This window comes from Prionailurus viverrinus, chromosome B2 (assembly GCF_022837055.1).
Source record: "Prionailurus viverrinus isolate Anna chromosome B2, UM_Priviv_1.0, whole genome shotgun sequence".
In the NCBI taxonomy this organism is placed as follows: Eukaryota; Metazoa; Chordata; class Mammalia; order Carnivora; family Felidae; genus Prionailurus; species Prionailurus viverrinus.
The window spans coordinates 54,500,012-54,526,087 of NC_062565.1; the positions used below are offsets into that span (position 1 = coordinate 54,500,012).

At 35.0% G+C, this 26,076-nt stretch overlaps 1 protein-coding gene and 1 pseudogene across 3 annotated transcripts in view; both read left to right on the top strand.

Moving 5' to 3' along the window:
- ZNF451 (zinc finger protein 451) overlaps positions 1 to 26,076 on the top strand; it is an 88,631-nt gene that overhangs the window by 36,543 nt on the left and 26,012 nt on the right. For all 3 annotated transcript variants that reach the window (XM_047858186.1, XM_047858188.1, XM_047858187.1), the window contains 6 exons: positions 1,972 to 2,083; positions 6,488 to 6,638; positions 7,875 to 8,001; positions 16,190 to 16,343; positions 16,851 to 16,998; positions 20,275 to 21,884. In XM_047858186.1, coding sequence (XP_047714142.1) covers positions 1,972 to 2,083; positions 6,488 to 6,638; positions 7,875 to 8,001; positions 16,190 to 16,343; positions 16,851 to 16,998; positions 20,275 to 21,884 — 2,302 coding nt within the window. The remainder of the gene's footprint in view (positions 1 to 1,971; positions 2,084 to 6,487; positions 6,639 to 7,874; positions 8,002 to 16,189; positions 16,344 to 16,850; positions 16,999 to 20,274; positions 21,885 to 26,076) is intronic.
- On the top strand, positions 15,468 to 15,602 carry LOC125166952 (uncharacterized; annotated as a pseudogene).

Sequence of the window (26,076 nt, forward strand, 5' to 3'; positions counted from 1 at the left end):
TAACCCTAAAGTTTGTGGAAGAAGCTTCATGACAAAGGAAAAGTAGTGGGTAATTTGGGGATGACTTCAGCCAACAAGTGTTTTTTGAGCATTGACTATCACCAGAGAGTTCAAATTCTGTTATAAAAAATGTCAGAACTTTTTAAAATTTGTTTATTTTTAAATTTTGACAATTTAAAATAAATAGGCTGTTGGCTGGCATGTAGTTGTACTTGATCTTAATCTAAGAGTTTTTATTGTGATCAATTTTTGTAAGGAACTATGATAAGTAGTTTAATTTTGTACATTAGAAAACGTCTTTGGAGTCTACCAGAGGCTTACCATATTGCTTCTTTGGATAAACTAGCCTTGTTTTCCATAACATATTACTCAGAACACTAATACTGCAGGATATACTTTGGAAAAAAAATTTGATAATTTCTTGAGATACTGCATATTCTCTGTGTGGAAAATCACACAGACATTGACGTTTGAAGGCTTTGGAAGTCCTGCACTAAAGGAGACTTTTAAATTTTGTATTAAAACCATTGCTTCTATACTTACTTAATTTGATTATAGGGAATTTTTTAAATCTCTATATGATGCTTGTTAACATCTTTGAGAATTAGTATCGTATGGCTGTACTTTGAACAATGTTGTATAGAAGATTTTTTTCAGATTTAAATCTTGAATCTCCCTGTTCCTCTACTTTTTGATAGAAGATCTTGTTGTATTGCTAACTAGGCCATTGATTATTCTGGCTTGTCTCTTACAAATCTAGCATTTGTGACTTTGTGATTTCTTTTTAAGAACAACTTTGTTGAGATGCAGTATGGTATACTAGTTAAGTGCATGGATTCTAGAATCAAATTGTGAGAGTTTAAATCCTGTCATTGTTATTTATCCTTGGGCAATTTATTTGACCTTTCTGTGTACCTCAGTTTTCCCATCATAAAATGCAAACAGTAATAGTACCTGTCTCACAAAGTTATTGTGAAAAATCTAAAATGCTTTTAGAATAATGGCGTGATAAGTCATCAATAAGTGTTAATTGTTAGATATAGCATGATCAGACAGTATGCAAAAGATTTACAGGTAATATACAGGAAGAGTTAGAAACTAACAGTCTAAAGCACAAGTCTAATTTCATGGTTGGTCCTGGCCTGCCACCTTTTTTTGTAAATAAGATTTTGTTGGGACATAGCAATCCCCATTTGTTTACATGTTATCTATGGCTGCTTTCATGCAGAGTTGAGTAGTTGCAGTAGGGACTGTATGGTCTGCAAAACCTAAAAATATTTACTGGTCCGGCCCTTTATGAAAAAAGTTTGCCAATTGTGGATCTAGATGGTAATAAATGCTTTATACTGGCACATACTCAATACTAATGAATATCTGCTCTTATTAATACTATTCACTGAACAGATATTGAATAGGCTTCTGTATACTTCAGAACATATGTGGAAAATTCAAAAAGAATGTATACTGGTTTAAAAATGAAAATAATCATTCATATTTCCATTCCCAGAGATAGTCATTGACATTTTGTATATTTACTTTCAGTATTTGTTCCCCCTCTGCAGCAGATGTAGTTACATATAGCTTGAAATTAATATTTATTTATATTTGGCCTCATTTGTTTAATACTATTTGGTGATCTACTTGATATAAAAATACATTCCTACTTCACTGAAAAAGTTTGATTAATGTTTCTAATTGACTTTCACAAAATATATATACATAATTAAACAGTACCCATTGTTGGAGATGTAGGTTGTAGCAAACTTTGTGCAAATACAGATAACATTGGAATCAGTATCTTAGAGCATGAACTTTGTTTTGACTTTTCTCTTTGGGATAGATGTCCAGATGTGGAGTTACAGGGACAAAGGATAATCAGCATTTTCTGATCACTAGTATGTTAAAATCTTTTTCTTAAGGAAACCAGGTTAGTAATCATAGGTTAATTAATTTTCTTCTTAATATCTTTAGGAAAAAATCGATTTTCAGCATGCTCATGGGTTACAGGAATTGGAATTTATTCGAGGACATTCTGATACAGAAGCAGCAAGACTGTGTGTGGACCAGTGGCTAAAAATGCCAGGTATTCTTTAGAGATCAGAGTGGAACACTGAGGTTACTGAGCTTCCCTAAAGCCTTAATGCATTATGTCTGTATTATTCAGTTGCTAGTAGGTGTATAAAGTATTGAAATTTAGTTTCAGTAATTAATAATGGCCTACTTTACCACTTGTCTTTCTACATTGGCAAACGTGTATTTTGATTATAATAGGCTCTCCTTGATCTCATTAGATACTGCTCATGTATTTATTCGTGTTATTTTATAGTTGTTACATGGAATAGTGCATGTGTTTTGGGGAGGATTTTTAATGGATTATTTGGGGTCAGGAAAGGCTTCTCTAATGAAATGGATTTTAAGCTGAGATCTAAAGAATTCATGTTTATTTATTTATTCATCAATGCAGCCTGTATAGATATTTGGAAGGAAGTGTCCACATGAGAGTCTCATCTAAAGCATTGGGTAGCTTCTTCACTAACTCTTTGCAGACCTTAGGTTACTGAAAGAGTCACTATGGAACATTTTCCCCCCAACAGATAATTTGATGGAATCTTTAAGAGCCAGTGGGACAGTCACACCATGGCAGCTTTTCTAGCCTATCTTGTAGACAAAACAGTGAGCCTTTTAAAGGCTTGGGATATCCACAGAAATCTTAGCTGTGGATATAATCCACAGAAGATTTCATTGAAAAAGCCATTAGAAATATCTGCTCATGCAGGGGTGCCTGGGTGGCTTAGTTGGTTGAGCATCTGACTCTTTATCTCGGGTCAGGTCATCTCACGGTTTCTTGAGTTCGAGCCACACATTGGGCACTGTGCTGACACTGTGGAGCCTGCCTGGAATTCTCTCTCTCTGCTCCTCCCCACCTCTCACTGTGTGTGTGTGTGTGTGTGTGTGTGTGTGTGTGTGTGTGTGTGTGTGTGTGTGTCTCAACATAAATAAACAAACAAAAGAAATAACTGCATGCAGTACTCAACTTGAACCTAGATATCTTGTTATTCTGAAGTTGTTTTCAGAGGGGTTTTCTTTGAATCAGATTACCACTGATGTGATAATTCCAAAGTTCTCTAGTGCGGTTTTTACCCTGTTATTTTGAATTGAAACGTTTGCATGTCTGTCTTTGTCAGACTCCACACTCTGGGGACAAAGACCAAGGTTTATAATTCTTTTTTGTGTGAGTGCCTAAAAAGAATGCTCAGCATAGAGATAATAAATGCTGGTTGAATATTAGCCAAAGCAGGCTATAATCATTTGCATATGAATACAGAAAGAAGCCTAGGACTTGAGTTCCAAATGTGACTGTCATTCAACTAAACAAAAGAATTGTTTGGCATTCCAGACCTACTTTAGCAAAAGATACTTAGAAATTGTGGTAAATGATTTTGCCTCTTGGGTTGTTCTTTGTAAGGCTTAGAGTAATAAAAACTTCCTCTTGATAAGCATTCTGTTCTTAGTGCAAGTTAATGCCTTTAGTTCACTGGTTTCCCCTTAGCTACATCAGAGTCACCTGGGAGCTTTTAAATACATACCTTGGCTTCATCTCCAGAGATAATTCTAGGACATCTATAGTTTTGGAAAGATTCCTAGGTAGTTTTGATAGAGAAATGGACTATTTCATCTATAAGATGTCTTCTAAAAATAGTTTATCTCATGTGAATCTAACATCTTCAAGTCCTGTCTAGAGTGCTAGTTGGCCTGGTAATATGCCCCTTTAGGCATACCCCTAGCTTCCAGGTTGGCACAATATTTTAATTCCTTGTAAAATGAATTCATGAGCATCTGTTTATAGATCTGTCGGAGCAGGTCGGGGGAACAAATGAGTCATTTAGCTGTGTCTTCATGTCTTGGTAAGACTTGTTATTGTATATATCTTCAGGTCACACCTGATTCATTGGTGGCTGATGAGCTTAAGCGTGGATTTAAGGTCTTCAGTTATACTCTTTTTATAAGATGGTTTTATTTTTTTTGCTTGCTCCCTACAAAAATACTATAAAATGAAAGTTTGGGATCTATTTCTAGAACAGCTGCTTCAGCACTGACTATATTTGGTATGATGCTATTCCATAAATTATCTTTAGAAAGTGCTGAGATATTTGGATAGGGTATAGCTGGGGAAACAGAGATGAGTCATTGTTTTCTTAAATTACAGAAAGTGAGATTCTACTTTAAAGTAGCGCTAAGGGACTTGTTCAATCTATTCCAAAGTATCCAGCTTTGTAATTCAGTTCTTTGATTAGAAGTAGTTTAAGTACTTTATTGATAATTACTCTACTAGAAATTCATCTTTTATAGATCTTTACAGTTAGGCCAGTTTGTATACATTTGAATACTTCATAACTTAAAAACAACACTCTTTTTTTTTTTTTTTTTAACTTTTTTAACCTTTATTTATTTTTGAGACAGAGAGAGAGAGCATGAACGGGGGAGGTTCAGAGAGAGATGGAGACACAGAATCTGAAACAGGCTTCAGGCTCTGAGCTGTCAGCACAGAGCCTGATGTGGGGCTCGAACTCACGGACTGTGAGATCATGACCTGAGCCGAAGATTAAAATATGATTAATGCTATGCTGTTCAGTGTTGGCAGAACACATTGATAAACATTTTGGCAGCTTTTAATGGAGGCCTTCCCCCCATGAGGACTAAAACAGAAAAGCAGTTGAAACCTTAAGTTTGTATAATAACCATTTGGAGATCTTAAAACTAGATCTTAAAACTAGATGATTTTAAAAGAATAATTCATTCTATTTAAATCTTTAAGTTCTATTTAAATCTTTAAATCTGCCATAAAGATAAATAACTTAGTTTTCTATTGTATGAAATATTCAAGGTATTGAAACAATCCACAAATAATTATAAAAGGGAGTCAATAATCAAACCGTCTGTGTATAATCATGTGATATACAGTCAGAATCCTCCTGGCAGTTTTACATTTCATGGTTTATACAGTGTGACTACAAAATTTCCATCATATATCATGCATTCAGAATTTCCCTGGGAACAAAATTTGGCCAGGGGTATTAGTCTACAAGAGTTGTGTGATTATAAAGAGAGGGGATGAAGAATGGATCAGGATAGAGGAAGATTAATTAAGAGAAAGTAGTGATGAAAAGGGGTGCTTGGCTTGCTCATTCAGTAGAGCCATGTGACTCTTGATCTTGGGGTTGTGAGTTCCAGCTCCTCTTTGGGCATGGAGTTTACTTTAAAAAGAAAGAGAGAAACTAGTGATAGGCAAACTTTGAAAGGAGAAAAAGAGGGGTGGCTGGGTGGCTCAGTTAAGTGTCCAACTTCGGGTCAGGTCATGATCTCAAGAATGGTTTTTAAGTTCAAATCCTAAGTTCAAGTCCTGTGTCAGGCTCAGTTCTTATAGCTCGAAGTCTAGAGCCTGCTTTGGATTCTGTGTCTCCCTCTGTGTCTCTGTTCCTCCCCCACTGGCACTTACTTTCTCGCTCTCTCTGTCTCTCAAATAAGATTTAAAAAAATTTTTTTTTACATGAAAGGAGAAGAAGAGGGACAAAATAGAATAAATAGGAAAGAGGTAGTAACAATAAGTAAATCTCTGCTTTGTGTTCTGTAAATTTATTACTGAGATCTCCATTATTTGATATCCAGGTTGGAACTCATTGGTCAATGGCTGGTTTCTTCAGAAAGTACCACTCTTATTTTCCTTGCCTCCCTGAACTCTCCACTCTTCCCCGCTCTCCCAGCTGTATTTTTTAACATAATTTTCAGAGAACCCCAATCTTTTATAATATAGCTAAATCTTCTAATGTGTTTAAGATCGTTAAAAGAGAAAAAAAAATTAGATCTTTGCCAGTTTATATAAATGAGAAAGAAGGGTAGGGGTCTGTGGAGCAACTGCTTTTCTAATCAGTATTTAATGTTTGACATTTCTTGGCTGTTGAACTTAAGAAAATAGAGTTTTTTCCCCCAGAGAATGTTACTTAAAGATGTTAACAGCATTCAGGACTCCTGACTGGCTCAGTCAACAGAGCATGTGACTCTTGATCTCAGGGTCTTGAGTTCAAGACCCACACTGGCTGTAGCAATAATAAACATACAAACACACTTAATCCCTATACCTATTTCAAAAACAAAAAGAAAGGGCACCTGGCTAGCTGAGTCAATAGAGCATGTGACTCTTGATCTCCGGTTGGAAGTCCGAGCCCTACATTGGGTATAGAAATTACTTAAAAAAATAAAATCTTTAAAAAACAAAAAAAAGATGTTAACAGCTTTATTTGTCCCAATAACTATTTATTTTTAGGTTATCATATGTTTTATTAGAAAGCCAAGAAATTTTTAATTATAATTAGGATCACCCAGTTGATGCTATTTCATAGTATTTATTGTTTTGCCATAATTTTGGTTACCTGTCCAAAGGACAAATATCTGAAGTAGGAACTTAAGAATTTGTATTCCAATAATGCAGGACTCAAAACAGGCACAATTAATTCTGGAAAAAAAAGTTCATTCCGAAGAGGAGGCCAGATGCAGGTGTCTGGGAAACCAATTTTATGTCCCATAATGCACTGTAACAAGGAATTTGATAATGGACACCTTCTCTTAGGACATTTGAAAAGGTGAGTGTGATACTCAGAATAGTGGATACTGAAGAGCAAATGTGTTACAAAGTGATTTCATATAATGAAAGCATGATGCACTCATGCCATTGTAACCATAGCTTTATATTCCAGACAAATTGTTTTATACTCTTATGATAGTTATTTTAAATTTATATTTCTTAGGTTTCCTAGAAGGCCTAAAGTCAGATTTCTCTAGTTATATTCTTTTCTTTAAAGACTTGTAGCATTTAAGTATGTATTTATCCTAATATGTCTCATAAAATTTTGAACAGATTTTTACATTGATATGCAGTTGAATCCGTTGTAGAGAAATCCAGCCCATAAATGCAAATTTCAAGAGACACAAAACACTTACAGATATTTCGTTTAGCCTAAAGAAAGCTAATATGGTATTACAAAAGAAATGTTAAAAGCAAACCAAATGTAGCAAAATTAATAATAAATATTCTATTTATAAACCTATCTTATTAACTTACTGAATTTTTTTAATAGTAGAGCTTGAGAAAGTAAATATCAGGGAATAGCAGTATTAAAGGTATTAAACATTCCTACCTTCATAATCTCTCCTTCTAATAGTTTAAAGATGGAAATTGAGAATTTGGGGTCTCACAACCTTTTTCATTTCTAGATGTCTCACCCTACTTATGCATTAACCTACCTATAGAGCCTTTTGTACAGTCTTCAGCATTCTATAAATAACTAGGTAGCATACTATATCTAAAGAGTTTTTAAAAGTCTTTGAGGCAGTTTAAAATGACACTTATTAAATGATTAAAGTGAACATTAAAAGGATTAAAAGCCATTTTTAGGAAATAGGTGTGTGCCAGAAATCTTGACATGAGATTATAATTCTGTTGATTCATTTACAACTATTAGTAAATATTGTGGCAAATAAGGCAAAAAGGAAAAGATGATGGCTCTATAACTTTCAGACTGGAATTGTACCAGTTAAGCAAGACATGCTTAAATCCATTTTATTGGATTTTAGATACTTTTATGAAATCTTGAGCTAACTGTTGGTCACTGTTTGAAGGGATTGTGTGGCATTTAGGAGTCATTTGATATTTCTTGAACATGAAGAACGTTTTTAATATTTCAATAGAAGAGTATAAATTTCTGAGTGTGTTGTGTGTATGTGTGTAAACAAATAAGCAAATGCTTAACAAATGAAGCAACATAGTTTGGCTCCTAAAATGTGGACTTTTCTAATGCTACCTCTCTTTTGCCGAGTAGGTTTGATCACTCTCCATGTGATCCGACAATTACACTACATGGACCATTCGTCAATTCCTTTGCTTGTGTAGTATGTTACAAAAATTTTGTTACTCAACAGCAATATAGGGATCATCTTTTTGCTAAGGTAAGAGGATGTCCTAAGAGTAGGTATTTTTTCTAGAGAACCATGGAATTTGATGCAAGTGTTTTCTTGCTGCTCTTAAGCCTGCAGTCACTAGTGGTGCACATAAGGGTCAAGAGTAAAATGATTGGAACATTAAATTTTTGTGGACAGGTAAACTTCATGACTGAAAGCCAGCACTCCTAAAGATTATCATCGAAGCCCTTCCTTTGATGGAGTTGCTCTGTGGGATTAACGTTCTTCAAGATGCTTATGATGAGAACTAGAACTTTAATCTTAAGTCTGCTGCCTTTCACTGCCTGTTGAAATGTTGGAGCCATCTAGTAAATTAAATAACAATTCCTTTATTAATGCTAGTGTTAAGAAATCTAGTATACAAAAGGTTGTTTTATGTAACTCACATTAGGTGTTAAATCTCAAGGGAGACAGGTTGATATGGCATACACAAATTTGTATAATAGATGATTCTGTAGTGTGTGTTTACTATATTTGAAATTATATATCTATAATGACTTATTAACGTTACAAAATGTTACTTGTGCAATATGTTCACTGTGGAGAAAATTTTTTTTCATTTTTAAAAAAAATTTTTTAATGTTTAGAGAGAGCACAGGCGGAGGAGGGGCAAAAAAAGAGAGTGGGACAAAGGATCCAAAGCCAGCTGTGTGCTGACAATAGGGAGCCCAAAGTGGGACTTGAAATTAAGAACCATGAGATAATGACCTGAGCCAAAGTTGGACACTTAACCAACTGAGCCACCCAGGTGCCCCTTAAGTTTTTACTTTATGAACGCTCAGTGTTCATCATGACAAGTATACTCTTCAATCCCTATCACCTATTTCACTCATCCCCTCTAGTAACCATCTGTTTATTCTCTATAGTTAAGAGTCTGTTTCTTGGTTTGTGTCTCTCTCTCTTTTTTCCCCTTAGTTCATGTTTTGTTTCTTAATCATACCTATGAGTGAATTTATAGGGTGTTTGTCTTTCTCTGCAGATGGCAAGATTTCATTCTTTTTTATAGCTGAGTAATATTCCATTGTGTATATATACACCACATCTTCCTTATCCATTCATCAATCGATGGATACTTGGACTATTGTAAATAATACTGCTATAAATATATGGGTGCATTATCACTTTGAATTAGTGTTTTTGTGTTCTTTGGGTAAATACCCAGTGGTGCGATTACTGGATCACAGAGTAGTTCTATTTTTTAACTTTTTAAGGAACCTCCATACTGTTTTCCAGAGTGGCTGCACCAGTTTGCATTTCCACCAACAGTACACAAGGGTTCCTTTTTCTCCACATCCTCGCCAGTACTTGTTTCGTTTGTTTTTGATTATAGCCATTCTGACAGATAAGAGGTGATATCTCATTATAGTTTTGCTTTGCATTTCCCTGATAATGAGTGATGTTGAGCATCTTTTCATGTGTCTGTTGGTCATCTGAATGTCTTTGGAGAAATGTCTGTTCATGTCTTCTGCCCATTTTTTAATTGGACGATTTGTTTTTTGACTGAGTTGTATAAGTTCTTTATATATTCTGGATACTAACCCTTTATCGGATATGTCATTTGCAAATGTCTTCTCCCATTTAGTAGGTTTCCTTTTAATTGTGTTGATTGTTTCCTTTGCTGTGCAGAAACTTTTTATTTTGATGAAGCCCCAATAGTTTATTTCTGCTTTTATTTCCCTGGTCTTGGTAGAAATATCTAAAAAATTCTTGCTATGGCCAGTGTCAGAGATTACTGCCTGTACTCTCCTCAAGGATTTTTATGGTTTCAGGTCTCACATCTAGGTCTTCAATCCATTTTTAGTTTGTTTTTGTGTATGGTGAAAGAAAGTGGTCCAGTTTCGTTTCTTTTTTTTAATTCTATTTTTTTTTTAATGTTTATTTATCTATTTTGAGAGAGATAGAGGGATAGGAAGAAAGAGAATCCCAAGCAGGCTCCACATTGTCAGGACAGAGCCTGACATAGGGCTCAAACTCATGATCTGGGAGATCGTGACCTGAGCTGAAATCAAGAGTTGGACCCTTAACCAACTGAGCCACCCAGGTGTCCCCAGTTTCATTCTTCTCCATGTTCCTCTCCAATTTTCCCAGCACCATTTGTTGAGAGAATATCTTTTTCCCATTGGCTATTCATTTCTCCTTTGTCAAAGATTAATTGACCATATAATTGTGGGTTTATTTCTGGGTTTTCTGTTTTGTTCCATTGATCAATATGTCTATTTTTATGCCTGTGCCCCACTGTTACAATTACTATACCTTTGTAATATAACTTGAAGTCTGGAATTGTGTTACCTCCCGTTTTGTTTTTATTTTTCAAGATTGCTTTGACTATTCAGGGTCATTTGTGGTTCAATACAAATTTTATGATTATTTGTTCTAGTTCTGTGAAAAATGCTGTTGGTATTTTAATAGGGATTACATTAAATTTGTAGATTGCTTTGGGTAGTATAGACATCTCAACACTATATGTACTTCCTATTCACGAGCATAGAACATCTTTCCATTTCTTTGCATCATCTTGAATTTCTTTCATCAGTGTTGTATGGTTTTCAAAGTATAAGTCTTTCACATCTTTGGCTAAGTTTATACCTAGGTATTTTATTGGTTTTGGTGCAGCAGGTTCAGTACACACAAAACAATCAATGTGATATATCAATAAGAAAAAGGATAAAAAACATTTCAATAGATACAGGAAAAGCATTTGACAGAGTACAATATCCATTCATGATAAAATCCCTCAACAAAGTAGGTCTAGAGGGAACATAACCTCAACATAAAAAAGGCCTTTTGTGAAAAACCTACAGCTAACATCATACTCAGTGGTGAAAAACTGAGAGCTTTTCCCCTAAGGTCAGGAACAAGACAAGAATGTCCACTCTCACCACTTTTATTCAGCGTAGTACTGGAAGTCCTAACCACAGCAGTTGGATAACAAAAAGAAATAACAAAGATCCACACTGGTAGGGAAGAAATAAAACTTTCAGTATTTGCAGGTGACATGATACTATATATAGAAAACCTTAAAGATTCCAAGAAACTACTAGAACTAATAAATGAATTCAGTAAAGTAGCAGGATACAAAATCAACGTACAGAAATCTGTTGCAATTCTATACCCTAATATGAAGCAGCAGAAAGTGAAATTAAGAAAAAATCTGATTTACAGTTGCATCAAAAACACTTATAAATATTTTTATGTAAGATCAGGTGTGTGAGTTTTTCTGTAATTAAGAAAATCAGTGTGTTAGGAGCATCTAGGTGTCTCAGTTGGTTAAGTGTCTGATTCTTGATTTGCCTCAGGTCATGAGTTCACAATTAGTGAGTTCGTGCCCCAGCTCTGTGCTGACAGTGTAGAGCCTGCTTGCAATTCTCTCTTCCTCTTTCTCTGTCCCACTCCCTGCCCCCTTGCATGCATGCATGCTCGCTCTCTCTCTCTCAAAAATAAACTTAAAAAAAGAGAAAAGCAGTGTGTTGTAAACATGAGTGCTTAAACATTTGTTGAATCGATGCATACACTTTAAGTCAATGAATAGTATTCTTCCGTATGAATATATTATAGTTCATTTAATTTCCTCTTAGATGTATCAGTTGTTTCATTTTTTTGTTATTAAAAGCAATACCACATTAAATATCCTGATAGCTTAAAACCTATAATGAATCATAGCTGTGAATACAACTATATGCTGAGTGCTGTGAATCCTAGCAAACCATCAAACCTGGGGATGATTTGGGGGACTCCCAACACAAGTGATAACCTTAATACTGGCAAGAGGTTATTGTAATAGGACAGTGACATGATGAAAATAATGCTTTATACCTTTTAGAGTTAGAAGGACTTTTAATTCTAGAACCCAATTCCTTCTCTTTCTTAGGGATACCAAAGAGATCGAGTGGTATTAGGATGGTAGCAGTGTTCAAGGTGGATCCATAGGTGTAGAAAGGAGACTGCTTTAGGTGACTTTTGCAATAATTTAACTTTGAGATGAAAAAAGGCTTTGCTTAGGTAATGGCATTTAGAATAAAGACCTTAAAGTGAAACGAAAAGAAATGACAGGGCTTCCTATTATGACAAAGGTTTAAGGAGAGAAGAGAAAAATGATACAAGAGGACTGCGTTCCATAAATTTTTTTGGTGTTTTCACTTGGTGACTAGTATTCTTCCTTTTTCAAAACTAGAGTTCTTTCAGAGCCTGTTTCCCTATTCCAGGCTGTAAGTGTTTTGTCTATTTTAGTGAGCAAATTATTTATCTTTTTTCTTTAGTAAATCTGAATAGGTATTTTAACCTTAATTAATACTCTCATTTGTATTTTCCCAAATTTCATTAATTTGTTCCCTTTTTTTCTGAGAATTACTTATTCCATGTTGTTTTGCCTGGTCTCCAGGAAGTAAATTTATGATATTTAGCCTTCTGAGAAGCATTATGGTAAAATGGAGCAAAGGCTTTGATGTCCAGACAGACCTGGATTCTACTGTCGCTTTTATTAGCTGTATGTACTCAGCAAGTTAAGGAACATCTCTGAGCTTTATTTGTCTCTAAAATAAAATTGTTATACTTACACGCAAGATTGTTGAGAGAAAATATAATTCTTTCTAAAGCACTTAGGCCTTAACAAACAGCTCTCATTAAATGCTCCTTATTGCTTATTCTTTGGAGAGTCCGTCACCAGAACTCTAAAGGAAACTGGTATGCACTAATTATAATTGCCTATCTTAAATCAGCCGGAAGAGGTCACTAGAAGATTGTATACCTGTGAATTCTGTTTTGTAAAGATGGCATTCTTCGGTGAAAGAGAATGAAATTACCACAATTTGCATTTTTTGCCTTGCTTCCCTCCTCTTTCCCTTTCGTCCCCAATTTCTTCTGTCTGTGCTAATGTTTCTTAAACTTAATACACTAATCACTTGGGAATCTTGTAAAATGCAAGTTCTGATAATAAATTGATGTGGGACCTTGGATTCAAGATTCCTAACAAGCTTGTAGGTGATGCCAGTGCTTCTTGTCCTTGGGTCACACTTTGAGTAGTAGCCAATGTCTAGTGGTTTTTAACATTAAAGCCATTCAATGAGTGGTATATCACTAGATAGCTTCCTGCTTTTCTTCCGTTTAATGCAGGTGGTAGAGGACATATTGTAAGCTTCAGTATACCTCAGTGTCACTTGTGGGTCAATAGGCACAACCACTCTTTCTCATTCTCTTCCTAGGGGCCAGCCTATCATTTAAGGTTATTTTTCCCTATTGTTAGCCCATCCTCCCTAGCCCTAGGCAACCTGTAAACTATGGTTTTGCCTTTTCTGGGCATTTCATATAAATGGAATCTTAAAATATGTGGCCTTTTGTGACAAGATTCTTTTATTTACCATAATGTTGTCAGGGTTCATCCATGTTGTAGCATATCAGCACTTCATTCCTTTTTATTGCCAAGTAACATTCCAGCATATGGATATATGCCACTTTTTCTTTATCATTTCATCACTTGGTGGACACTTGAGTTATTTCTACTTTTTGGCTGTTGTGAATAATGTTGCTATAAATAAATATATAAATCTTCGTGTGAATATGTCTTTACTTGTCTAACAGGTTAAATTGTTGGGTCATATCATACTTATGTTCAGTTGTTTGGAGAACTGCCAAATTGTTATCCAACACACTGTACCATTTTACTTTCTTACTAGCAATATATGCAGATGCCAATTTTTCCACATTCTTATCAACACTTATGTGCCTTTTAAGCTAGCCTAGATCCTAGTGGGTAAAAAGTAATATTTTATTGTGGTTTAACTTGGTTTAGATATACAAATGTGTATGGTGTATTTTATTTTAATATAGCTGAGAATATAGTGGTAGAAAAGAATTGAATAACTATTTCCCACTTATTCCCCTAGTTTGCACGAGCTAATATGCTATGCTTTTGCAATTGTTATATTTCAATAAAATTTTATGTAGGATCACATTCTTGTTCTATTGAGCAAATATTTTAAACAAGCTTTATATTAAATCCATTTATAACTCACAGTTGAACTAAGAATTATTTTGTTAGCATTCTTCAAGTTAGGGACATTTTTATAAATTGGTGTTTAAGAAATGCCTTTAGTGCTCTTAACTAGAGCTTTCTAAGTATCTTCTTAGATGTGATCTTCTGCAGGGCACTCACTAAATTAAAATGGGGTAAGGTATAGTGGAAAGAGCATAGAATTTTTAATCAAAGGTATAAGACTGTTTGAATGGTTATTTTGTCTCTTCCCAGGGTACAACTTGATTGGAGGGAAGTGTTGACTTAACTAAATTTAGTTTTCTCATTTATAAATAATGAAAATAGTACTTCATGGGACTATTGTAAGGACTAAATGGAAAAGCACGTTTTGAACCCTAATGTGCTTCTTCACATGTGCTCAATATAAATGTAAATTTCTTATTCCTCTTTCTGTTGCATCTTATTAGCACTATATAAACTTTCTATATCCCTAATGTTAATGATTGTAAATTTAAAAAGACACAGTACAACTTCTAAGGCTATTACTCTAAGGACTATTAACAAGATGTCAAATTATATTTATACACAAGCACATATACACAGACATAAATATAGATACTTTAAAGTATTTTCAGCTTTGGGGCGCCTAGCTGACTCAGTTGGTAGAGGATGTGACTCTTTTAAAATTTTTCTTTTTTTTCTTTTTTCTTTTTTTTTTTTTTTTTTGAGATAGAGCGTGAGCAGGGAAGGGGCAGAGAGAGAGGGAAACACCAAATCAGAAGCAGGCTCCAGGCTCTGAGTTGTCAGCACAGAGCCTGACACGGGGCTCAAACCCACGAAGTATGAGATCATGACCTGAGCTGAAGTCAGATGCTTAACTGACTGAGCCACCCAGGTACCCCAAGCATGTGATTCTTAATCTCGGGGTCGTGAGTTGGAGCCCCGCATTGGAGGTAGAGTTTACTTTAAAAAAAATTGTTTTTATATTTAGAACATTTTCAATTTTGAGATAGAGGAACCTCTTAACCAAGTGGACACCTAGAAAGACATACCTATTTGACTATATTAAAATTTTAAAGTGACCACATCAAAATTCATAGATATTTGAAAAATGCTTGCAAAATGGAGCATCAGACAGAAAGTTAATTTTTATAATGAAGAAATGATACAAGTTAACCGGCAGGGGAGAAAACAAAACCAACTGAAACATCAGACAAAAGGGTATGAGTAAGCAATCCACAGAATATGGAATATCCATAGAATTGTATGAATTAAAAAAAAAAAATCTATAGTAGCTATTGTACCAGGCTCATTCATTGCTAGGGAGTGTGTGAATTGGTAGAGCCTATTTGAAAAACAATCATACAGTATCCTTTAATATTCAAGTAATAAACCTTTTAACTCAGTAGGGCCACTCCTAATAATGAGAAAAATACGTCTGTAAATAAGGATATGTATTCAAGGTTGTTTATAACACCGTTGTGTTATTGCTTCTTGGCCTTTTGGCTAAGATCAAGTGTAGTATATGTTCTTATCAGTTTGTAACACCATTGTGTTGTTTATAGTGGCAAAAAAAAAAAAGTCTGGTAATGAATAGTTACCTAAGTCTTAGTAAACCTACACTGGTTTACAACCAGTTGAGAACTTTGCAACCATTGAGAAGAATGAATTAGAGGTATTCCAGTTGATTTTTTTAGGCATTTTCATTAGGTATTGTGGAATAAGAGAACTAAGAAGCAGAAGAGTCTGTAAGATGACAATATTTGGTAAAACAGTGGCAGTTCCCTGTGTGTTTATTTCTATATATTTTTGTAGATTATTAAGCATGGAGATATTTGTGGAAGAATACATATATATAAACATAGGTTATATTGCAGAGTAGAGTGAATAAAGCAAAATGGAAGAAAAAGTGTACGTGATATGAAAACATTTATTAACACAATATAGATGTGTATATAAAAGAAAAATATATAGAAAGCAAATTTACTTGTATATTATCACAAAAAGATGGTGAAGAGTTAAGAAAAAAAATTTTTAATCCACATAGGCAATTTAATGATAAAAATTCCATAGTTCACACTGAGGAAAGAAAAGTTCTCTTGTTAAAAACTGGTACAGAATATTCCAAATCAGAAATTTTGAAAGTTGATTTTTAAAAATTGAATATTGATTTTAGTTGTCTGTAATACAGCTTTGCTTGTATTTTAGGAAGCTGCAGATGATGGACATAAAAACAACCTTCTTCCTCAGATTATTCAGTGTTTTGCGTGTCCAAATTGCTTCCTTCTTTTTAGCAGCAAGGATGCGTGTTTGAAGCATATGTCTGGAAAGAATCATTTCCATCAGAATTTTAAACTGAGTGGTATGTTAATACTCTGTTCTGAAAATTATTAAAGTACTTTAATCTTTGCTAATTTACCATACTTCTCAGATAATTCTTGAGGTAACTTATCCTCACATTGGATTGGAAACATGAAAGTGAAAGATTGTCTTAATTTTTATTTTTCAAAAAAGATTCTCAACATTGATCTGTACCAGCAGTAAGGTTTAGTTACTTTGAGGAATGAAGAGAAACTTGGAAAGAAAACATTTCTTTATGTAATAAAGATAAAAAATAATTTTTGATGTAATAATAATTTTTATATATCCATAATATCTGGGAAGTTGGGTGTTTCTCTGCATTAAAGGTTCAGATTTTGAGCATGAGTTCAGCATCCTTTGTACTTACGGCTGGAAAATGACTTCTCTTAGTTTTTTAGCACAACAATCTTTTACATATTCCAGCCAATGTTGAGAAAGGCAAAGGGGAGGAAGGTTGGGTTGCTATCTGCTTAAATCTTTGCAAGTTATAGTGTATTTTGTCTTTCAGATGACAAGGGAATAGCACAGCCAATATCATTTCCATCTTTTGCAAAGAAACTTCTGATCTCTCTCTGCAAAGATGTCCCATTTCAAGTTAAGTGTGTGGCCTGCCACCAGACACTACGTTCTCACATGGAGCTCACTGCCCACTTCAGGTTTGTACAGGTCTAGTTGGGCTGTAAGGGAATCCTGCCCAAGAAGCTCTTTACCAGCAGGAGGATTCAATAGGATGTTTTTCTATTTCATGTTCCTCTGCTTTTAAAATGAGATTACATATTAGTCTGGAAATTAATCAAATTTAACATAATGAGAGAAGTTGAAGGTGTGGAAAAAGTGGATATATTGATATTGCTGTGAATGTAAAACCAACAGTTCTATTTGTGTTTTTCGCTGTATGTTTGTGAAGAGTGTGTGTATGGGGGGAGGAGTGGGTTAACTTGCCTTTAAGTGTGACTTGCTTTTAAGTCAACCAGAACGGAAAGTATAATATACATATGAAAATTAAATTTCAGTGAAAGACCAAATTTATCAAATAATCAAGTGTGATTTTTTTTTGTCTTTGCAATGGAAATTATCAAGCAATGTACAACCCCAGTATACCTTTTACCCAGCTTCAGGATTTAGCAACACATGGCAGTCGTGTTCATTTATATTCTCACCCCCCTGCAAGTTATTATTTTGCGGTAAATCATGTCATTCTATCTGTAAATACTTCTATATATAACTAGAAATGATAAGGACTCCTTTTTTTAAAAAAATCCTATAATACCATTATCACAACTTAAAAAACTGGTATTTTTAATAGCATCAAATACCTAATCAGTTATAAAATTTCCCTGATTATCTCATAAAGTTTTTTGTTTTACATTTGGTTTCTTGGAATCATGATCCAATCAAAGTCTGTACATATTTTTTATTTAGGTGCTCTGTCTCTTAGGTCTCTGTTTTCCTGTTATATCATTAAAATATATTAAAAGTTCGTATCTACTAAATTGCATTCATTTAAATAGAACAATTATTTTCACAAACCTTCGAGTAAAATATGTTCTCAATAAACAAGGCAGTAGAATATAATTACTCTGTATATACCCAGTGTAACTACTAAGGTTAGCAGTCCTGGTTCTGACTTATATTTCGTGAGTTCAAATCCTGGTTCTACCTGTTATTTTTATTCTTAATGTTTTATTATGTAAAATTTCAACTGTATGAAGTCAGCAGAATAGTCTAGCGAACCTCCATTTACCCATTTTATTCTATACATCTTTATGCTCCTTATTCCCCTTATTTTTTTTAAAGTTTATTTAACCTGAGAGAGAGAGTGTGTGTGTGTGCACCAGCAGGGGAGAAGCAGAGAGAGAGAGAGAATCCCAAGCAGTCTCTGCACTGCCAGCACAGAGCCTGATGCAAGGCTCAAACTGACAACTTAAGAGATCATGATCTGAACTGAAATTGGACGCTTAACTGACTGAGCCACCGAGGCGCCCCAGCCCCTTAATTATTTTTAAAAGTTCTTTGTTTTTGAAATACAAATTAAATTAATCACAGCGTACACATCTTAACTTTTATGATTTTGACATAAAATCACAGATAGATACCTACATCTGTTAACCTATGCTTTTATCATAATATGTTACCTGTCTGTGGAAAGTTCCATTGTGTCCCTTTCCAGTCATTTCCCACCCTCTTACCCTGCTTGCCCTAGATATTTTTTCCACCTTGCATTGGCTTCATCTCCTTGAGAACTTCATGTAATTGAAATCATGTAGTATGTACTCTCTTGTATTTGTCATAATATCTGCGAGATACACCTATGTTGCTTAGTACATTGTTCCTCTTTATTGGTGAGTAGTATTTTATTATGTGAACTTAGCACAATTTGTTTATTCATTCTCGTGATGATGGACATTTGGATTTAAAGTTTTTAGCTATCATAAATAAAGCCACTGTATATATTTTGTACAAGTCTTTTATGGACATATGTTTTCATTCCTCTTGGATTAATATCTAGGAGTGGAATAGCTGGATCAAAGAGTAAGTGTATATTTAATTTTATAAGAAACTACTACATACTTTCCCAAAGTGTTTGTACCAACAAGGTATGAGAGTTCCAGTTTCTCTGCATCCTTGCCAAGGTTTGGTATCGCCAGTCTTTCATTTTAGCTGTTCTTTGAGTGCCTCTTTGTGGTTTTAATCTGCATTTCCCTGATAAACAATGATGTTGGGCACTTTTTCATGTGCTTATGGGTGATTCATTTATCTTTTTTTGTGAAATGTCTGTTCAAGTATTTTGCTAGTTTAAAGATTGGATTGTTTGCTTTTTTCATAGTGAATTGGAATTCTTGATATATTCTAGATGTAAATATTTTGTCAGAAATATGTGACTATATTCTGTCCCAGTCTAGACTTTGCTATCATATTAATTATGTCTTTTGTGGCTGTCCATCCTCTTTCCTGAATATCCTTTGCTTATTCTTCAGGAATATATTTTGTTTACTTCAACTTTTATGAATGTCAGCTTTTTTAAAGCTTTTTGGTTTTTTTAGCGTTTATGTTTATTTCTATAATTTGTCTCAAAACAAATTTTTGCTGATCTTTGAAACCACCAGCATTTGACTTTACTGATGATTCTCTGCTTTTTGCCCATTTTTTACTTTGTTGATTTCTGCTCTTTAAACTTTGGGTTTATGGGGCACCTGTGTGGCTCAGTTGGTTAAGCGTCTGCATTCGGCTCAGGTCATGATCTCATGGCTTGTGAGTTTGAGCCCCACGTTGGGCTCTGTGCTGACAGCTCAGAGCCTGGAGCCTGCCTTGGATTCTGTCTCTGTCTCTGTCTCTCTCTCTCTCTCTCTCGCTCTCTCTCTCTCTCTGTCTCTGCCCCTCCCCCATTCACGCTTTGTCTCTCAAAAAAATAAACATTTAAAAAAATTAAACTTTGGGTTTAATTTGCTTATGTTTTTCTAGCTTCCTATAGTAGAAGCTTAGATTGACTTTGGACCTTCTTTTTCTGTATAAACATTTAAAGTTATAAGTTTTCCTCTAAGCATTGAATTACCCTTAGATTTTGATAGGTTGTTTTCTTTTTCACTTATTTAAAAATATTTTCCCTTTTCCCTTTTAATATCTCCTTTGACCCATAGATTTAGTAGAAATTTGTTGTTTAACTTCTAAGGATTAGGGATTCAATTTCCAAATATTTGTATGAATTTTTTTTGATCCTTTGATTCTAGTTTTACTGTTCTGTACATGGATTAGAAACAGACAAAATATAGGTAATACTCAGGTACTCTGAGGTAAAATTATTCTGTAACCTGCATTTTTATTGAAAAATATCTTTTAGTGCTTTTTGTATACATTGTTTATAATTCCTATAAAAAGCAGAGATACTGTATTTAGAAAGTACTTACAAAAGAGGTTTTTTTCATCTAATTTAGAGTTCGTTGTCGAAATGCTGGTCCTGTAGCTTTGGCTGAGAAGAGCATTGCCCAAGTTGCAGAAAAATTCGTATTAAGAGGTTACTGTCCAAATTGCAACCAAGTCTTTGCGGATGAAACCAGTACCCGAAATCACAAGCAGAATTCAGGGCACAAAGTCCGAGTCATTACCTCAATGGAAGAATCAGTCTTACTTTATTGCCATAGCAGTGAAGGGAACAAACCTTCTTCTGACTTGAATCTCTTGCTAGATCGATCAAAATTTTCATCACTTAAAAGAACCATGTCTGTTCAAGAATCTAACTCACAAGATTGCACCACTGTTCCAAAAAAGAAGATGAATTTAGAAGGTAAAAGCCATGAAGGTACAGTTTGTGTTCAGAAAGAAAAGTCATTTGTTAAAACCTGGTTTTGTGAATGCCATCAACAATTCCTAAGTGAAGATGCAGTAGAAAAACATGTTTTCTCAGCAAACACAATGTGTTATAAGTGTGTGGTCTGTGGAAAGGTATGTGAAGATTCAGGGGTCATCCGTTTACATATGAGCCGGATTCATGGAGGGGCACATTTAAATAACTTTCTTTTCTGGTGTCGGACATGCAAAAAGGAGTTAACAAGAAAAGAGACTATCATGGCACATGTGACTGAATTTCATAATGGACACAGATATTTTTATGAGACGGATGAGGTAGAAGGTGAAACTTTGCCAACATCCTCTGCAACATTGGTGAGTAATTTGACTGCTAAGAATCCTTCTTCAACTATTACTATTATTGATCATTCTCCAGCAAATAGTCCTCCAAGGGGTAAATGGCAGTGCCGAATTTGTGAAGATATGTTTGATTCCCAGGACTGTGTAAAACAGCATTGCATGTCTTTAGCAAGTCACCAGTTTCATAGATACAGCTGTGCCCATTGCAAAAAGACTTTTCACAAGGTTGAAACACTGTACCGACATTGCCAAGATGAGCATAACAATGAGATAAAAGTTAAGTACTTCTGTGGGCTTTGTGATCTTACCTTTAATGTGGAAGAAGCATTTTTAAGTCATTATAAGGAGCACCACAGCACAGATTACGTGTTTGTGTCAGAAAAAACTGAAACTTCAATTAAAACTGAGAATGATTTTCCAGTAATAGAGACCAGTAACCTGTTAACCTGTGGTTGCCGTGAGAGTTACATCTGTAAAGTTAACAGAAAGGAAGATTATGGTAGATGTCTCCAAATCATGCTGGATAAAGGTAAACTGTGGTTTCGCTGCACCTTGTGTTCAGCAACAGCACAGAATGTAACTGACATCAATACTCACATCCATGAAGTGCACAGAGAAGAAAAGAGTGAGGAGGAAAAGGAGCAACGGTATGTCATCAAGTGTGGCACTTGCACCAAAGTGTTTCACGATCCTGAGAGTGCTCAGCAGCACTTCCATAGAAAACACTGCTTTTTACGGAAACCCAGTGTGGCTCATTTCGGATCTGAGAAAACAAGCCTGTACAAGTTTGCTGCCAGTGCCTCACGTCCAGAGAGAAAACTAAAACAGGCAGTAAGCCATCCAAAAAATTCAGAGATGGAGAAGGGAGCCGAGAATGACCTAAGCTGTCAGAATATAGGTATGGCATTACAACTCTAATGTCTGTGCAGATTTCACATACTGATAGAGAAACATACATGTATTGTAGCCATCCTTGTTTTTAAATTTATTTATTTTGAGAGTGTCCACACAAGCGGGGAGGAGGCAGAGAGAAAATCCCAAGCAGGCCCTGCACTGTCAGTGCAGAGCCCAATACAGGGCTGCATCTCACTAATCCATGAGATCATGACCTGAGCCCAAATCAAGAGTTGACACTTGGGGCACCTGGGTGGCTCAGTCGGTTGAGTGTCCAACTTCAGCTCAGGTCATGATCTCACAGTTCATGAGTTCAAGCCCCGCATCAGGCTCTGTGTGCAGACAGCTCGGAGCCTGGAGCCAGCTTCAGATTCTGTGTCTTCCTCTCTCTCTGCCCTATCCAGTCTCACTCCCTCTGTCAAAAATAAACAAACATTAAAAAAAAAGGAGGTTGACATTTCACCGAATGGGCCACCCGGGTGCACCTGTGGCCATCATTTTTGTGAAAGCTAATAATGATTCAGTTTTGAAGTAAGAAACATGGTGGGATGATACAGTAATCATTATAGCATATACTTTTGGGGGATATGTATTCCTAAATACGAATACATACTAGTATTTCAATATTCATTTAACTACTCTAAACTTAAGGGGACAAAGAGTATATATTAGATTTAAACACTATTTAAGATAACATTGTCTTTTATAAGAAGCATGGGAATTTTGAGAGATGAAGAAAATTGATAGTCTTTCTGAAAGTCAGATTTAAAATTTATATATATATATTTATATATATAAATAAAATTTATATATATATTTATATATATTATATATATAAATGTTATCCTTAACATTTAGATTCTTCTTATCATTTAGAAGGTTCATTAAGAAGATAAATCCAGTGAACTCTTTGTGTTTATATTTTGACTTTATTCTTTTGTTGTTGGAAAATTCTTTTTTTTTATTTAATTAAACTTGTTTTTTTATTCCAGTATAGTTAACATAGTGTTATATTCATTTCAGGTGTACAGTATAGTGATTGAACAGTTCTGTACAGAACTCGGTGCTTATCATGATAAGTGTACTGTTAATCCCCTCACCTATTTAACTCATCCTCCCCATCCACCTCCCCTCTGATAACCACTAGTTTTCTATATTCAGAGTCTGATTTTTGTCTTTTTTTTGTTTGGTTGGTTTCTTAAATTACACATGAGTGAAATCGTATGGTATTTGTCTTTCTCTGACTGACTTATTTCCCTTAGTATTATACTGTCTAGATCCATACATGTTGCAAATGGCAGGATTTCATTCTCTTTTTATGGCTAATATTCCATTGTATATATACACCACATCTTCTTTATCCATTCATCTATCCGTGGACACTTGGGTTGTATTTATAAGTTGGCTATTGTAAATACTGCAGTAAACATAGGGGTCCATATATCTTTTTGAATTAGTGTTTTCATATTCTTCAGGTAATTAGTAGTGGAATTACTGGATCATATGGTAATTCTATTTTTAATTTTTCTTTTTTTTTTTTTTTTTTTTTTTTTTATTTTTTTTTTAAAAATTTTTTTTTTTTCAACGTTTATTTATTTTTGGGACAGAGAGAGACAGAGCATGAACAGGGAGGGGCAGAGAGAGAGGGAGACAAGATCGGAAACAGGCTCCAGGCTCTGAGCCATCAGCCCAGAGCCCGACGCGGGGCTCGAACCCACGGACTGTGAGATCGTGACCTGGCTGAAGTCGGCCGCTTAACCGACTGCGCCACCCAGGCGCCCCTCTATTTTTAATTTTTCAAAGAATCTCCATATTTTCCATCGTGGCTGTACCAGTTTGCATTGCCACCAACAGTGTATGAGGGTTCCTTTTTCTCCACATCCTCATATTTTGGCTTTATTCCGTAATTATGAGAAATCTTAATGTTCACTTCAGAATTTATATATTTTTGTTATGATTTTCTGGAAAGCAGAGCTTTTACTTAGACTTAAAATAGAATTAGAAGTAGAGTTACAAATGGTAGCAGGAAACCAGGGAGAAAATTGAGGTATAGATCCCTTTGTACTTAATCTAGATAAGACTCCCTAAGTGTAGGTGTGCTGGGTGGCTTAGGTGCTGTCAACACAGAGCCAGCTTTGGATTCTTTCTCGCCCTCTCTCTCTGCCCCTCCCCCCTCAAAATAAATAAATAAACTTAAAAAAAAAAGAGTAAGTCTAGAAGAGGACAATGGTTTTATTTTGTTTAGAAGTATAATTTGTCGTGGTTAGAATATAATTTTAAGTCCATATTCTTTTAAATAAATATGAGCTCTTGGTAAGTTACACAGTGTAGAGAGGGGACAATGAGGATATGTGAAAATTTTGGCTAAAATTTTTTTATAAACTTTTTATGAACTACTGAGTTTATACAGGCTTGCTGTATATAGCATTTGTAGATCTTAGCATCATCTTTAGTCATGGCCTGTTTTATGTAAGAAATGATTACATGACATACTATCAACTCATTCAGTTCTACTTTTAACAGTGAAGCAGTGATTACACTGTTTTTATGTTCTCTTGTGCTTTTCTCTTGTTCTCCCGATTACTTTTGGGAATTTATGTCGGTCTGTGTTTGATAGATGATTGTAGTATCTAAATCTACAATTACTAAGAATTAAAAAAAAATTTTTTTCCTTAGTAATTTCTACACCCAGTGTGGGGCTTGAACTCACAGCTCCATGATCAAGAGTCACATGCTCCACTGACTGAGCTAGCCAGGGGCCCTTACAATTACTAAGAATTTTAAGACAAGATAAAAGAAGATAGGTGGCTTGGAAATGGGAGAGGATGGCAGTGCAGTGTATTTGAGGGAGGCTGTATTAGATGGAGTAGAACCTAGTCATTTTAAAAATAATTTAAAATGTTAAGGTTTGCATTGGTACACTGGAAACTTTAAGGCCTTATCAAGATAGAAAATTATGAAAGAAGTGAAAGAGATGGGGAACAAGAGTTGGAGAATGGTGGAAGAAGAAAGAACTTAAGAGAACCAAGAAAGATGTGTTTATGGTAGGAGGTGCTGATGTGCCACCAGTACCTATTATGCACCACTTTATGGTAGGGGGTTGTCATTTATTTCATTTGTGCTCTGTAGGGTTTTTAATCACATAGCTAGCAGGTTACTAATAAATCAGTCTAGACTGGGAAAAGAACATAATTCTGGTGGGGAGAAGTTCTTACCAGGTAACCTTGAAATTTTATTATAATATATATATTTTAAATGTTTTTAGTTATTTTTGAGAGGTGAGGGAGCATGAGCAGGGGAGGGGCAGAAAGAGGGGGACAGAGGATCCAAAGCAGGCTCCAGGATGTCAGCATAGAGCCCAGTTCAGGGCTTAAACTTTCACAAACTGTGAGATCATGACCTGAGCCGAAGTTGGATGCTTAACTGACTGAGCCACCCAGGTGCCCCACCTTGAAATTTTATTTGATGGATGGTGCAAGCTTTTGGTTTTTCAGCCTTAAAACTTGGTCTTTTAGTTCTCCCAGTACATTGTTTTTTAATTATCATTTATTTTATTATTATTATTTTATTATATTTTATTATTATAAACAACTTTTAAAGAAAGTCTTAGCTATAACAGATTTGGTAATGATGGAAGTAATTTTGGAAGTGGCGGAAGCTATAATGATTTTGGCAGTTATAACAGTCTTCAAATTTGGGACCCATGAAAAGAGAAAAGAGACAGAAGCTCTGGCCCCTATGGTAGTACAGGCCAATACTTTGCCAGTCTACAAAACTAAGATGGCTATGGCAGTTCCAGCAGCAGCAGTAGCTATAGTAGTGGCAGATTTCAATTACTGCCAGGAAACAGCTTAGCAGGAGAGGAGAGCCAGAGAAGTGACAGGGAAGGTGTAAGTTACATGGATTTGTGGACTCAGACCAGCATATTCGTGGCAGAGCCTAGCTGCTACATACAAAGAAGACATGTTTTAGGCAATATTCATGTGTATGGGCAAAAAAAATGAGGACTGTATTTCTGACTAATTGACAGGTTTTTTTAATTTATTTTTTTAAAAAATTTTTAATGTTTATTTTTTTTTTTTAATTTTTTTTTTTCAACGTTTATTTATTTTTGGGACAGAGAGAGACAGAGCATGAATGGGGGAGGGGCAGAAAGAGAGGGAGACACAGAATCGGAAACAGGCTCCAGGCTCTGA